A 14,394-nucleotide genomic window follows, 5' to 3' on the forward strand; every position below is an offset into this window, starting at 1 on the left:
CAGCCCTAAGGGTTGGCCTTGATAGGCAAGGGGGGAGGGGTGGAAGGGGGGCGGGGGGGAGGGGAGGAGGGGGGGGGTAAATTAAATTATATTATAGCACAAGTATCACGTTATACTCATTTAGCACAAGGGAAGGAATTGCATTTGAATACACACTCAAATGCTTCTTTCTTTTTTCTCTCTTCCTGGGTAGTTTTAAAAATGGTATATAATTTTTTTTTCTTTTTCTTACCTTTTGATGTTAAGGGCCGGTTTTAGATTGATATCTTTGGTTGGGTATGAGACCTAAAATGATAAATATAGGCTCCTGGAATGTCCGGGGGGTGGGGGACCCAGTGAAAAAAGCTGCAGTTTTCACTACCCTGGAGTGGTATGGGGTAGAGGTGATATGTATTCAAGAGACCCATTTGACTAAAGAAACAAAGTTAAGATTGGTTAACAAAAGAAAATATCAAAGCCAGTACCACTCTGTCTACACCTCCTACTCTAGAGGAGTGAGCATAGTGATAAAAACTGGCGTACCATTTGTATGCATGGAGGCAAAAATAGATGAATTGGGCCGCTATATTTTTTTGCACTGTTTGATAGAAAACGTACCGTATGTACTGGCCAATATTTATATACCTCCTCCCTTTAAGATGGAGGTTTTATATAAATTGATGGAATTTGTGGTAAATAAAGTAAATATTCCGGTATTAGTGGTTGGAGATTTAAATAATGTGCTAAATAGAACGATGGATAGATTTCCACCAGGGGCACGGAGCCGAGGGGAAGGGGAGGGGCATCTAAATCAATTTCTGAAAGAGGTTGGGTGGTGGGACATTTGGAGGGTGAAACATCCAGATCTGCGGCAGTATTCCTGTTTTTCAAGTACATATTCCACATTATCAAGAATAGATATGGCCCTGGGAAATGGTGCATGTTTACAAGTAGTTAGTAAAATATCATACTACCCAAGAGGGGTTTCTGATCACTCCCCTCTGGTGCTGTCACTAAATACAGGGAAGAAATGTCCCCTAAGTAATTGGAAAATAAGTCCCTTCTGGTTAGAAGTGATGGGGAAGCCAGAAGAAATTAGTATTAGATTGAGGGAATTTCTGGACTTTAACATGGGGACAGCGCCAGAGGGAGTGGTGTGGGACGCCTTAAAGGCATTCCTCAGGGGTATATTGATCCAGCAGGTAGCTAAGATTAAGAGGAACTCAAGGGAATGGGAGGAGAAAATCAGGGAAGAGGTCCTAGAGGCTGAAAAGCAATATGTGGAAAATCCAACATTGTCTAAACAGCAACTATGGCTGGAGAAGCAACAGGAATATAAGTTAGTGGTTAATAAGAAAGTTGAAAACAAGCGTCTATTTCAGGAGCAGAGTGCTTTTTCGGAGGGGGAAAGTGTGGGCCATACTCTGGCCCTCCTAGCAAAAACTAATATGGCACCCTCTAATGTTCCAGCAGTTAGGATGGTAGGAGGTGGGATATCATCTGAAACATCTGTAATAGTGGATACGTTTGCAGCTTACTATAAAGATTTATATAGTTCAAAAAAGGGGGAAGCTAAAGGGCAGATGGAAGAATTTTTTAAAGGAATAGAAATCCCATCTCTTTCAGAGGAGGACAGAAATGTCATGGAATCCCCAATTACATTAATGGAACTACAACAGGCAGTCAAAGGATTCTCTAATCAAAAGTCCCCAGGGCCAGACGGCCTGCCAGCGGAGATTTATAAGCAATATGGTGAGGTGCTGCTCCCTGAACTATTAAAAACGCTGAATTGGGCGAAAGAAGGAGGAAGGCTACCCCCCTCAATGATGGAAGCAATTATTATAGTGCTCCAGAAGGAAGGGAAGGATCAATTAGATACATCATCCTATAGACCCATATCTTTGCTTTGCTCAGATGTAAAAATATTGTCTAAAGTATTGGCAACGAGAATAAACAAATATATACAGAAACTAATACATCCAGACCAATCTGGATTTATTCCAAATCGGTCTACGAGTATAAATATAAGAAGGTTGTACCTAAACCTACAGACTCCAGCGGAGAATATGGGAGATAGGTCTATTCTATCATTGGATGCCACCAAAGCCTTTGATAGTCTGGAGTGGGAATATCTCTGGCATGCTCTGGAGAAGTTTGGGTTTGGTCCATCCCTTATTGAATGGATAAAGCTACTGTATAATTCCCCAAGGGCCAAAATAAAAATAAATAATGAAGTTTCACAGTCGTTTGAACTGGAAAGGGGAACGCGACAGGGATGTCCATTGTCCCCCCTCCTCTTTGCCCTGGCAATTGAGCCTTTGGCGATTGCTATTAGAGCAACACAGGAAATACAGGGGTTTCAGAGAGGAGTAGAGGAGGAAAAAGTCGCACTGTATGCGGACGATATCCTTCTCTTTCTAGGCAACTCTACAACCTCCCTTAAAACTGCAGTTCAAACAGTAGAAGCGTTCGGACGATTCTCGGGTTTAGTGATAAACTGGGAAAAGTCAACACTCTTGTTAGTGGACCCGGCAAATAATATGGATGGAATAGGAATCCCTCAATTAAAAACTGGGGAGAAGATGGAGTACCTAGGCATAGTGGTAACCCAGAACAGTATGTGAATGATAATCTAGTGCCACTTCTGGGTAAATTCAAACGTAAAGCGGAGATATGGGGACATTTGCCACTGTCGGTTGCTGGCCGCAGTAATTTAATTAAAATGATATGGATGCCACAATTGCTCTATGTGCTCCACAACTCCCCAGTATGGATTGATAACCAATGGTTTAAAAAGATAGAGACCCTCTTTAGGACCCTAATCTGGAAAAAGGGTAAAGCAAGGATCAGTCTCCGAACGTTGCAACTACCAACAAACAGAGGAGGGCTGGCGGTCCCACATCCTTATAGTTATTATTTGGCGGCACAGTTGCAGCATTTGGGGGGGTGTAGTATAGAGGGTGGAGGAAACGCGAGCGGGAAAATGATACTAAGTGGGTCTCCTCATAGATCTGTAATAGAGACCTTAGAAGCCAATTCCTTCTCGGTGAAGAATCCAACAGTAAAGATGGTGATGAGGATATGGCAAGCAGCAAAATTAGCTCTGGGTTATAAAGGATTAACAGAATATTCCCCACTATGGGATAACAATAATTTAAAAGACATTTTGGCCATGGGGAAACTAAAAGAATGGGAGAAACGGGGGATAACCAGAGTGGCACAACTGTATACAGGTTGTACATTAAAACTATTCTCAGAGTTAAGCAGTGAATTTAGCATTCCAAACTCCATGTTTTTTACTTATTTACAGGTGAGACACGCACTACAAGCCCAATTTAAATTACAGCCGGTAAGCTGGCAAAAGCTCACGCATTTCCAAAGACTAATTAAGACGGGGGTTCTGAAAGGTCTTATCTCAGAATTATATGAACAGATTAGTGATCAGTTGATAGGAAAAGAGAAGTTGAGCAAGAATAAACAAAGGTGGGAGGAGGATATTGGACCTTTAACGAATGACCAATGGGATAGGATACTGGAACTGGGGATAAGGGTCTCATTAGCCCCGTCACAACGGGTCTCCCATTTATTTCTCCTACACAGGGTCTACTATACTCCAAAGAAATTATATGGATTTGGATGGAAGTTGGATGACAAATGTCCCAGATGCCAAGATACAGGGGACCTCATCCACATGATGTGGAAATGCCCAAAGTTGCATAGGTACTGGGTTGGAATCCTGGATATTATAAATGCAACTTTCGGCACCACTCTGGAACTTGAAGCTAGGGTCTGCCTATTAGGATGTATTGAGGAAGGAATGGGGCAGAGGGATACATTAGAAGCAGTTATAAGATGCCTGTTCCAGGCAAGGAAACTAATAGCACTAAAATGGCAAGCACAAAATCCACCCACAATAGAGGAATGGTTTAATGTAATTAATAGCACAATTGGGAAGGAAAGGGCAACTTGGATTAGAAGGGGCAACCTCAAAAAATTTAAAGCAATATGGGAACAGTGGTTAGGTAAAATAGGTCGCTCACTTTAAATTAAGGAAAAATGGGCAATAATCTAAGGGAAAGAATAGAACTAAAAACGTGTATGCACTTTAAAGTAAGATAGGAGGGAGGGAGGGGAGGGAGGGGGGAATGGAACGAATGGACACTTTTAATGTTTGTAACTATTCGCTTGTATGCATATAAAACGCACTAAGAATGGAAAAAAATGGATTTGTAAATTTTTCTTTGTATTTGTATGGAAACAATAAAAAAAAAGTATTGAAGTTAAAAAAAAGTAGTAGCTGTTTATGTGGACTTGAATAATACTTTAGTAGCCAGTTTCTTTTTATCAGTGCAAACTTGTTTTTTTAGCACATGCAGTGCAAATTATGTCATTTATAAGGCTGGGTTCACACTACGGTTTTCCCGTCCGTCAGCCGCATACGATTTCAGTATTGAAAACGTACGGGCCCGGACGGGAAAACGTATAGATAGACAATGCATTGCAAATCGTATGCATTTAGATGCATCCGGGTGCGTACGATTTGCTGGCAAAACGTTTTTTAAACGTACGCAAAACCGTGTTCAACCACGGTTTTGCGGCCGTTTTTAAAACAGTATGGCAAACGCATACATTTTCCTTTAACATTAACGTCAATGGAAAACGCACATATGTGCGGTTCCATACGTTCCCGTCCGTTTCAGCCGCATACGGTTTTTCATATAAATCGTATGCGGCTGACGGACGGGAAAACCGTAGTGTGAACCCAGCCTAACTGATGTGAATGTACAATGTATATGTTAAGCGCTGAGTAAATTGAGAGCGCTATATAAGTACCTTAATAATGATAATTATTTAAAATCTATATGAGAGAAAAAAAATCTGACATAGCAGAAAGCTCAAACTTTTGGAGGAATGCAGAGCCGCAACCTAAACAAATATAAATATTCATAGTCCTTTCCCTCCGAGCAGCACTTTCAGGAAGTGCCATTATCATGTCTTAAATAGCTAAACTATATTTCTGGCTGATAACTTTTTAAGAGGCAATCCAAGGTGGCGGTCGGTGATCAGTCAGAGCATGTGAGTTTTGAATGATGCTGAACACATAAATATTTTGGAAGGCAAGGTAAAATCCAGCCAGTAAACGGCAATTCATGTGCCTTTTTCACGTGTCTCTGTGGCTCTTGGCACTGTGTGAAATTCTCATTTTCTACACTTTGCAGTCAGAAGCTATGAATAATGCATAGCACAAGAGAAATCCTCAATCTCCTGCTTCATCTACTATATGCTTTTATCCAGCTTCTGTCTCTATTAACAAGATGAATTGTAAATGGGGGAATCTAGATGCAATGTCCCCATCACATCTTCTGTGAGACCCACACTGTCTTCTGCAGGGAAATGAACATCGGCCTATTGAAGGGATTTAAAAGAGAAATTATTATGGTGAAAACAATTCTGTATTATTGGATGAGACTTGACATACAATAATTCTGTGGTGCATTTCATTTCTTGGCTTACTTAGTTGACTGTATAGAATTACTGTTTCAGATTTACACACATTTTTTTTTCCCTACACATAAGCACACATGAATCCTAGATATACATTGCCAATTATGCATTTTCCTACTCCCAAGTTGAGATTTTTTTGGGGGATCCATTTTGCTATATATATATTTGGTATGGAAAGCATGTTTGGTAGTGTTCCCACAAGTTACATTACATCTTGCTTCTAATCTTATCACATGCAGCATCTCCTTTTTAGATTCTACTGCTGATGTTTTCGGAACTGTTCTTGTGTGTTCTAGCCACATGCAGTGTTCCTCGCTGCATGACAGAATCCTATATTGTTCTGTTATAGCATTGTATAATATTGTTTGTGGCGGAGATGGGGAAAAGTACAGATTATTGTACAAGTTTATTGTTTGGTTAAACAAAAATTATTAAACTTTATTTCTTCATAAATATTAGTCCTGTGTAGAAATTACATTTGAAAATACTTTTTTTATTTTTAGTTTGTAGACTGGTAGGATGTACTTAAAGCGGAGCTCCACACAAAAAGGAAGTTCAGATTTAAGGCCTTCCCCCTGTTTTTCAAATGGCACTTTTGTTTTTTGAGGCGGGGGGGGTACCTGTTTTTTACAGGTACCCGCATCCACTCCTGCTCAATTCCCTCAGGCAATCCAACCAGAAGTTCCCCTCTCCCTTCCCACGTTCATCTGGGACTAATATTAGATTCCAAAAGACTGCAGGACCATTCACAATGCGCAGCCTAGCTCGCGTATGCGATGTGTCACAGCCAGATTCCCACATTTAAGATGCCAGGGAGTGAATAAAAACTATCACCAGCACGTTGAGGAGAGGAGCGTTGGGGCAGAAAAAATGTGAAGGGCTTTAAGGACACCGCCACTAGCTGGTTCTTCTTTTTTAAGGGCTTTGTTTGCCCATTTTTATTAAAAAACAAGTTCAACAAACATAGGTTTCCCTTGCAGGGGTTTCAGCATAACTTTTTCCTTCAAGAAACGACATTCAGCCTAGTTGGCTCTCACTTGCAGCACTGCTGCTCTGGCCTTACACTCCAGGCCCTTATCTGTCTCGTACAGACTGTTTCACCGACCACCTTGGTGCATATAGCTAGCAGCGTCTTGGAGCCCTCCTGTCTCCTGGTACTCAGACTTCCTATCTGCCAGGGTGGAGCCCAGAACTATGGTCATGTTGCTACTAAAAAGCCCAGCACACACCTGACCAATCAGTATGCTGGCTGTTTTCAAAATCAGACCCAGGACTGGGGATTTCATCCCACCTGGATCTCTCAGAAATCCCCGGGCTCCAAGTCCCAAAGTGAACCTTTCTAAGAAAGGAGGAAACTGAAATGCCAGTTTCCTCTTCATGTTACAAGCTCCCTGGAGCCAGTCAACTTGTCTGGTTGAGAATTCTTGGTCACAACCTCCTTCTAGACCCTGACAGGGCAACGCTCAGCCACACCACCTAAACACTAGATTCATGTAGCGCTTGAGTGTTCATGCCAATGGCCAGAAAAACTAAATATTCTGGCCAATGGAATCCATTGATGATCAAACGCTTTACACACCTAAACACATGCAAAATTCAGCTTTAGGTGTGTTTTTAAGCATAATTTTTCCTGCTGGGGAAAAGGTGTTCAGGGAAGCTGAGCAAACGCTCCGTATGCGTGAGGTCTTAGGCTTGCTTTCTTTTTTATTTTTACCCGGTGATCCTGACAGTAAGTCTGTTGTTTTTCAACAGAGCAAGCTGTCCTAAAGATGAAGCAGTTAGAGCATTTTTCAAACAAGACATTGTAAGTTTGAATAATCTTGGGGCACACAAGTCAGAGGGTTTTGTTAACACAACAAGGTGTATCTGAGCTTGCACGCTTTTTTGCATGTTCCTGTGCATCTCCTATTTCAATGGACTGCTCTATGCATGTAAAAAGCACACAAAAAAGGGGCTTGCATGATCTATAAAATCGCGCCACACCAAATTGCATGGTACTGCAATACCATGTGTTCTGGTGTATGCAAACGCACACACGTTTGCTAGGCCTGGTCATTAAGGGGGCAAATCCTTCTGATCCTTAAGTTAAGAACAAACCTACAGACCCTATCTTGCTTGTAATCTGGGGACTGCCTTTATATAAATATGAAAGTTCATATTTATATCCCTTTTCATATTTATAATATTGTACAAAGTTGGTCACTGTTTGTGTTGCAGCTTACTTGTTTATTGGAATTGTTTTTAAAGCTGCGCGCAAAAGTTTTTGTATTTTATTTTCCATCTATGCTTTGCTGTCATGCTGGCAAACATATCCTCACAGACAAAAATCCAAAACCGACGAAGTGGAAAAGGTTTCAATTTTATCTAAACCGAAAAACTAATTTTGGGCTGTAATTGCGCTTTATATACTCCACTGTAAGATGAGATATCCAAGGTATAACTTCACAAATCTGCACTGTATATATGACCGCACATAGATATACACACATATATAAACTCCAGACATCATATTTACTTGATATTGCATGATGTAACAGAAGTGTTCTGTCTCTCTACAGAAAACGAAAAGTAAGCCTGTCAAACCAAAGGAACCACCTCAAAAAGATGTTTCACTGCTAGACCTAGACGACTGTAAGTATTGTTAAATATAATAATCCCATAGATTGCTGAGCATCAAACATGCCATTTAAATATACTGTAGTTAAAAATTTGTCATGAACATTATTTCAGCTAGCAGTAACTATATTTCTACAGTCTGTCCAATATTTACAAGGCTTCTTTCACACTAGCTGACTCTAAAGTTGAACGATTTTTAGTGTCAGTTGTGTCAAAGTAGTACAGAAAACTTTTCTAAATTCACTAGTACCAATTGGAACGCCTCTCCTAGAGATGCTTGGCATGTCACATGTCCTGCGAATTTGGGTTTCACGAGTCCTATTCTAAATTACACAAGTGTGAAAAAGGAGCCTAATATATCTTTGTGTTTTTATCTCCTCTTCTTTATTTCCTTTTAATATTTCATATTACTCTTGTCAGCTTCAAAATAGTGATGGGTATGGGAATGTACCAATTGGTTTAGAGATGCTGTTTTTGCATTAAAGTGGGTCATCCCATGCTGCTGTTATTACCTTTTTGTTTTCTGGCCTTTTTACCTTGGCCATATCAGCAGGGTGCAGTGCCATATCTTTCTGTCCTTGCATTAAATACAGGACAGGAAAAATGCTTTTTTTTCATCCATCTCTAGTGATTTTTATTATCACTTATCCTTTCTTTGTAGGGTGCACTGTGGACCTCCTTAAAGTGGTACTTAACCCAAGAGCAATCATTTATTATAGTGCAGCTTAAAGCAGAGTTCCACCCATATAAGTGTAGCTGCTGACTTGTATTAATCGGACAATCACCTGTCCCAGGTTCAATCGTTGAGGGTGTATGAAATCCCAGCTCGTCTCCCCATCGTGACTGTGGGTGCCCAGCCGTGCACGTACCGCGCCACGACCCGGACCTGTGATGTATCCCAGATGATTGTCGAGAGGGAGGGGTGAGAGGTGAACTTCTTTCCGGCGCAGCGGAGCCCCGGGAGGAAGTGGGAGCTGGAACCCTCTAAAACGGTCATCGTCGTCGCCCCCCAAAAAAAAAAATCTGTGGAGATTTTTAAGTATTGTATTGGGTCGCCATTCGATGAACGTGTGCATTTTTAAATCGTGCCATGTTGCATATTTAATTACTCGGCGTAACATTATCTTTTATAATTATAAAAAAAAATGGGTTATATGTTTGTTTGTTTTTTTGTTGTTCTTTGCATTAAAATTCATTAACGTGGATTTTTTACAAAACAGAATTGCATCTGAAAAAAACGCTGCACAAATATCATGGGACATAAAAATTTCAATAAATTCCATTTTATTCTCTAGGGTCTCTGCTTAAAAAAAAAAAAAAAAAAATATATATATATATATATATATATATATATATATATATATATATATATATATATATATACCGTTTGGGGGTTCTTTGGGTTCTAAGTAATTTTCTAGCAAAAATGTGGGTTTTTACTTGTAAAGAAAAATTGCAGAATATGCCTGGTCTTATTGTGTGTAAAGTGGAAGAAAGTTGGCGTCTAACTACTTTAAAAAATGTACCCTCACCCTTCCTTCTTCCTAATCTGTATAAAAAGATCTGTATACATACCTATTTTTAACTAATTCTGGCCCAGTTACATGATCTTGCAGCTTCGACTTAGTGCCCAACAGCTGGGATCAGGAGCCGTGACATCACTCATAGGCTCTTCTTCTGTCTTGCTTTCTTTGTAGGGCTGAATTTGAACATGACAGTAGTTCAGATGGCACAAAAGGGCATTGTAGTAGGAGAATGGCTGGTTTATAATTAGTTTAAAGCAGGGGTTCTCAACCTCTTCACATTGGAGGCAGATCTACAGCTTGCGGAACACGGATATAGCATTAAATAATAGAATAAATAATAAAATAAAAACTCCTTATATGAAACTTGTGTTGCTTTTTTCTGCACAGATCCAGTGTACAGGGTGCAGCGGGACGTGGTACATGGGTTTAGCAAGGCAGAGCACAGGTAGAAACCCTGCTTTAACACTCAGGTGGCCCATCCATTTTTGCAATTTTTACTTTGCTTTTTATTTTTCACTTGTAGCTTTCAAAGTTTGTAAAAGACCATCTATTCTAAACCATATATTTTCTGAAGGCACATGACCAGTAGAAGAAAAAGAAGGTGCTACTGATTTCTAAGGTCCCACGATATTTGTGCAAATGTTTATCAAAATAATAATTTTGCTAAAAATCCACAAAAATTGTGAATGGCAGATAAAAAACACAGGTAATTTGTACACAATTCCAGCTAAATCCCTCCTAAATATAAAAGCTTAACCTGTATGGAGTTAATAAATGACAAAAAAATGACATTGCGCCTTTTTGCAAAATGGTGAAAAATCGAACGTACGCAAAAATGTAACCACTTCAATACCAGCCCATTGTCATATGACGTCCACAAAGGGGATCTACCATCCCGGGTGGACGTAATATAAAGTCCTGGGCTTTTTGGGGGTATATCTAAATGATGCCTGTTGCTAGAGGCATCATTCTGATATCCTTCTCTTCTGCCGGCGATTCTGTGCAACATAAGAACGATCATAGCGGCGATTCCGCCGCTTGATTGTTCTTATAGGCGGCGGGAGGGGACATCCCCCCCCCTCCCGCCGCCATCCGGTGCTTCTCCGGGCTCTCCCGTGCCATCGGGGGCCCGGAGAACGAATCGTCCGGTGCTGGCAGGAAGCATAGAGATGACTGGTGACCAGATGGTCACCAGTCATCTCTATGACCGTCGGAGGACCCGGGCGCGATGTGATGACGTCACGCCCGGGTCCCCGTAAGTAAACAAAGCCGCAATTGCGGCTGCTAAGCAACAGTAATCATGAGATCGGTGAATGTTTTTTCACCGATTTCATGCTTTCATGCCTGGAGGAGAGATGTGGGGTCTTATTGATTTTGCATCTCTCCATAAAGACCTGTCGCGCACACATTCCTATTACAAGGGATGTTTACTTTCCTTGTAATAGGAATAAAAGTGATAATAAAAAATAAAAAAAAGTGTAAAAATTTTTTTTTTTTTAAAAAAAATTTTTAACGCCCCTGTCCCCGGTAGCTCGCGCGCAGAATCGAACGCACACGCAAGTCCCGCCGACATATGTAAATGCCGTTTAAACCACATATGTGAGGTATCGCCGCATGCGTTAGAGTGCCAGCAACAATTCTAGCACTAGATCTCCTCTGTAAATCTAAACTGGTAACCTGTAAACATTTTCAAAGCGTTGCCTATGGAGATTTTTAAGTACCGAAGTTTGGCGCCATTCCATGAGTGTGCGCAATTTTAAAGCGTGACATGTTAGGTATCTATTTACTCGGTGTAACATAATCTTTCATATTTTACAAACAAATTGGGCTAACTTTACTGTTTTGTTATTTTTTTAATTCATGAAACAATTTTTTTCCCCAAAAAAAGGCGTTTGAAAAATGATTGCGCAAATACCGTGCAAGATAAAACGTTTCAATGACCGTCGTTTTATTCCCTAGGGTGTCTGCATATATTTTCTGAAAGCATATGACCTGTAGAATGTAATGAAGGTACTACTGATTTTTTTAGACCCTGTGGTATTTGTGCAAATGCTTATCAAACCAATATATTCGCACAAAATACACTAAAACCATTAGTAGCAGATAAAAACACAGCTAATTTAACAAAATTCCTGCTAAAATCCTTATTAAATATAAAAGCTTAACCTGTATGGAGTTTTAATAAATAACAAGTATTCGTATATTTTTAATTGCACATTTTTGCAAAATGGTTCAAATCGAAAATACCCAAACATTTCTCTAAAAAATCTGGAGGTTTTCATTTACAGAAAGTTCATGGCCAGTAGAATAGAAAATGGAATATTGGAAATGGAAATTAAAAATATAAATGCATTTTGTGACAATTTCAGAGCTTTTTTAATTTCTTTTTAAGAGAAGCATCTGAAAAACTTAAGTGCTAGCATCCCTGTGTACTTTAAACAAAGAAGAATTTATTTCATTCCAGTCATGCAGCAATTCTTGTGTAACTTTGAATTGCTATACCAGCGGGAAACGGAATATAGTGGGGAGCTGATAGTACAGACTGTCCTGGTGTGGTGGTGTTTCTTCAGATTTTTTTTTTTTTGTATTCATCTTTCCTTCCTTTGTAGAAATTGATTTGGTTCGTTTCCCATTTTCCCCATAAAATTAGTGCACTGATTGACTGTTAAACACAATTCATTCTCTGGTATGCTCTTTGTAGCTAACATATGTTATATATAAAGTAATTTTTTTATGTTCACAAAGTTTTATAAGATTATGAATGAATTATACAACAGTGGTTTGGTTGTATTGCAGCCATGTCAAAGCTTAAAAGAGAAATGCATGTTTTTTGTGCTTGGTGCTTTGTTGGCTTTAGGGCTCTTAAGCCAGCAGATGGCTATTAAAATGAATAATAAGTGGAGAGTACTCCATAGTGGGATATCTGCATTTTATGAATGGGCTGCAAAATTCTTAACACTACTAGATTGGGAATATGCAGTGTATATAATCTGATTTCTCTGCTTTTCGGATGTATTTTCATGTAGTAGCTTCTGAATGAGCCATCTTTTTTCAATTTAACCTTGCTCACTTGGACACAAGGGTACATACAGTAAATATAAAAAGTCTACACACTCCGATTAAATGTTGGGTTTCTGTAATGTAAAAAAATGAGACAAAGAGGAATAGTTTCAGAATTTTTTCCACATTTATTGTGACCTATAAACTGTACAACTCAGTTGAAAAATGAATTCACATCTTTTAGGGAGGGGAAGTAAAAATTAAAAAAAATTTGGTTGCAAAAGTGTGCACACCCTTTTATAACTGGGGCTGTAACTGTGTTCAGAGTTAAGCAATTACATTTAAACCCATGTTAAATAGGAGTCCGTACACACCTGCCATCATTTAAAGTGCCTCTGATTAACCCCAAATAAAGTTCCCGCCGTTCTAGTAGGTCTTTTCCTGATATTTTCTTAGTTGCATCCTACAACAAAAGCCATGGTCCGCAGAGGGCTCATTGTTAAAAGGTATCAATCAGGAGAAGTGTACAAAGAGTTTCCAAGGCATTAGATATACCATGGAACACAGTGAAGACCGTTATCATCAAGTGGAAAAAATATGGCACACCAATGACATTACCAAGAACTGGACGTCCCCCCAAAATTTATGAAAAGAAAACTGGCCAGGAAGGCTGCCAAGAGGCCCACAGCAACATCAAAGGAGCTGCAGGAATATATAGCAAGTACTGGCTGTGTGTTACTTGTGGCAACATATCTCCCATATTCTTCATAAGTCTGGGCTGTGGGGTAGAGTGGCAAGACTTTACTTACAAAGGAAAACATCCAAGCCCGGCTAATATTTGCAAAAACACATCTGAAGTCTCCCTAAAGCATGTGGGAAATTGTGTTATGGTCTGATGAAACCAAGATTGAACTTTTTGTCCATAAGTCCAAAAGATATGTTTGGTGCAAAAACAACACTGCTCATTACCAAAAGAACACCATAACCACCGTGAAGCATGGTGGCGGCAACATCATGCTTTGGGGCTGTTTTTCTTCAGCTGGAACAGGGGCCTTAGTCAAGGTAGAGGGAATTATGAACAGTTCCAAATACCAGTCAATATTTGCACAAAACCTTCAGGCTTCTACCAGAAAGCTGAACAGGAACTTCATCTTTAAGCATGACAACGACCCAAAGCATACATCCAAATCAACAAAAGAATGGCTTCTCCAAAGGAAGATTGAAGTTTTGGAATAGCCCAGCCAGAGCCCAGAACTGAATCCAATTAAAAATCCGAGGAGGATCTGAAGAGGTCTGTGGAAAGGTGATGCCCTCGCAATCTGACAGAATTGGAGTGTTCCAAGAGTGGGCAACCATTTCCAAGTCATGATGTGCCATGCTGATAGACTCATACCCACAAATTACTGAATGCTGTAATACAATCAAAAGGTGCGTCAACAAAGTATTTGTTTAAGGGTGTGCACACTTATGTAACCATATTATTTTAGTTTTTTAGTTTTACTTCCCTCCACCTAAAAGATATGAGTTTGTTGTACAATTGAGTTGTACAGTTTATAGGTCACATTAAAGGTGGAAAAAGTTCAGAAATTATTTATCATTTTTCTACATCACAGAAACCCAACATTTTAACAGGGGTGTGTAGACTTTTTATATGCACTGTATGTAATATACATGGTTAGATTTTTTTTTTCATCTTTTCCTGATTAAACAAAAATAAAAATCCTCCCCCCCCCCCCCCCAAAAAAAAAAAAAACTATATAGCAAATAA

At 39.6% G+C, this 14,394-nt stretch overlaps 1 protein-coding gene across 3 annotated transcripts in view; it reads left to right on the plus strand.

Annotated features, from left to right (window-relative positions):
• Positions 1 to 14,394, plus strand: part of AP3B1 (adaptor related protein complex 3 subunit beta 1) — a 468,642-nt gene that overhangs the window by 307,979 nt on the left and 146,269 nt on the right. For all 3 annotated transcript variants that reach the window (XM_040340812.1, XM_040340820.1, XM_040340803.1), the window contains exon 21: positions 8,043 to 8,115. In XM_040340812.1, the coding sequence (XP_040196746.1) occupies positions 8,043 to 8,115 (73 nt within the window). The remainder of the gene's footprint in view (positions 1 to 8,042; positions 8,116 to 14,394) is intronic.

Source organism: Rana temporaria, chromosome 1 (assembly GCF_905171775.1).
Source record: "Rana temporaria chromosome 1, aRanTem1.1, whole genome shotgun sequence".
NCBI classification, from domain to species: Eukaryota; Metazoa; Chordata; class Amphibia; order Anura; family Ranidae; genus Rana; species Rana temporaria.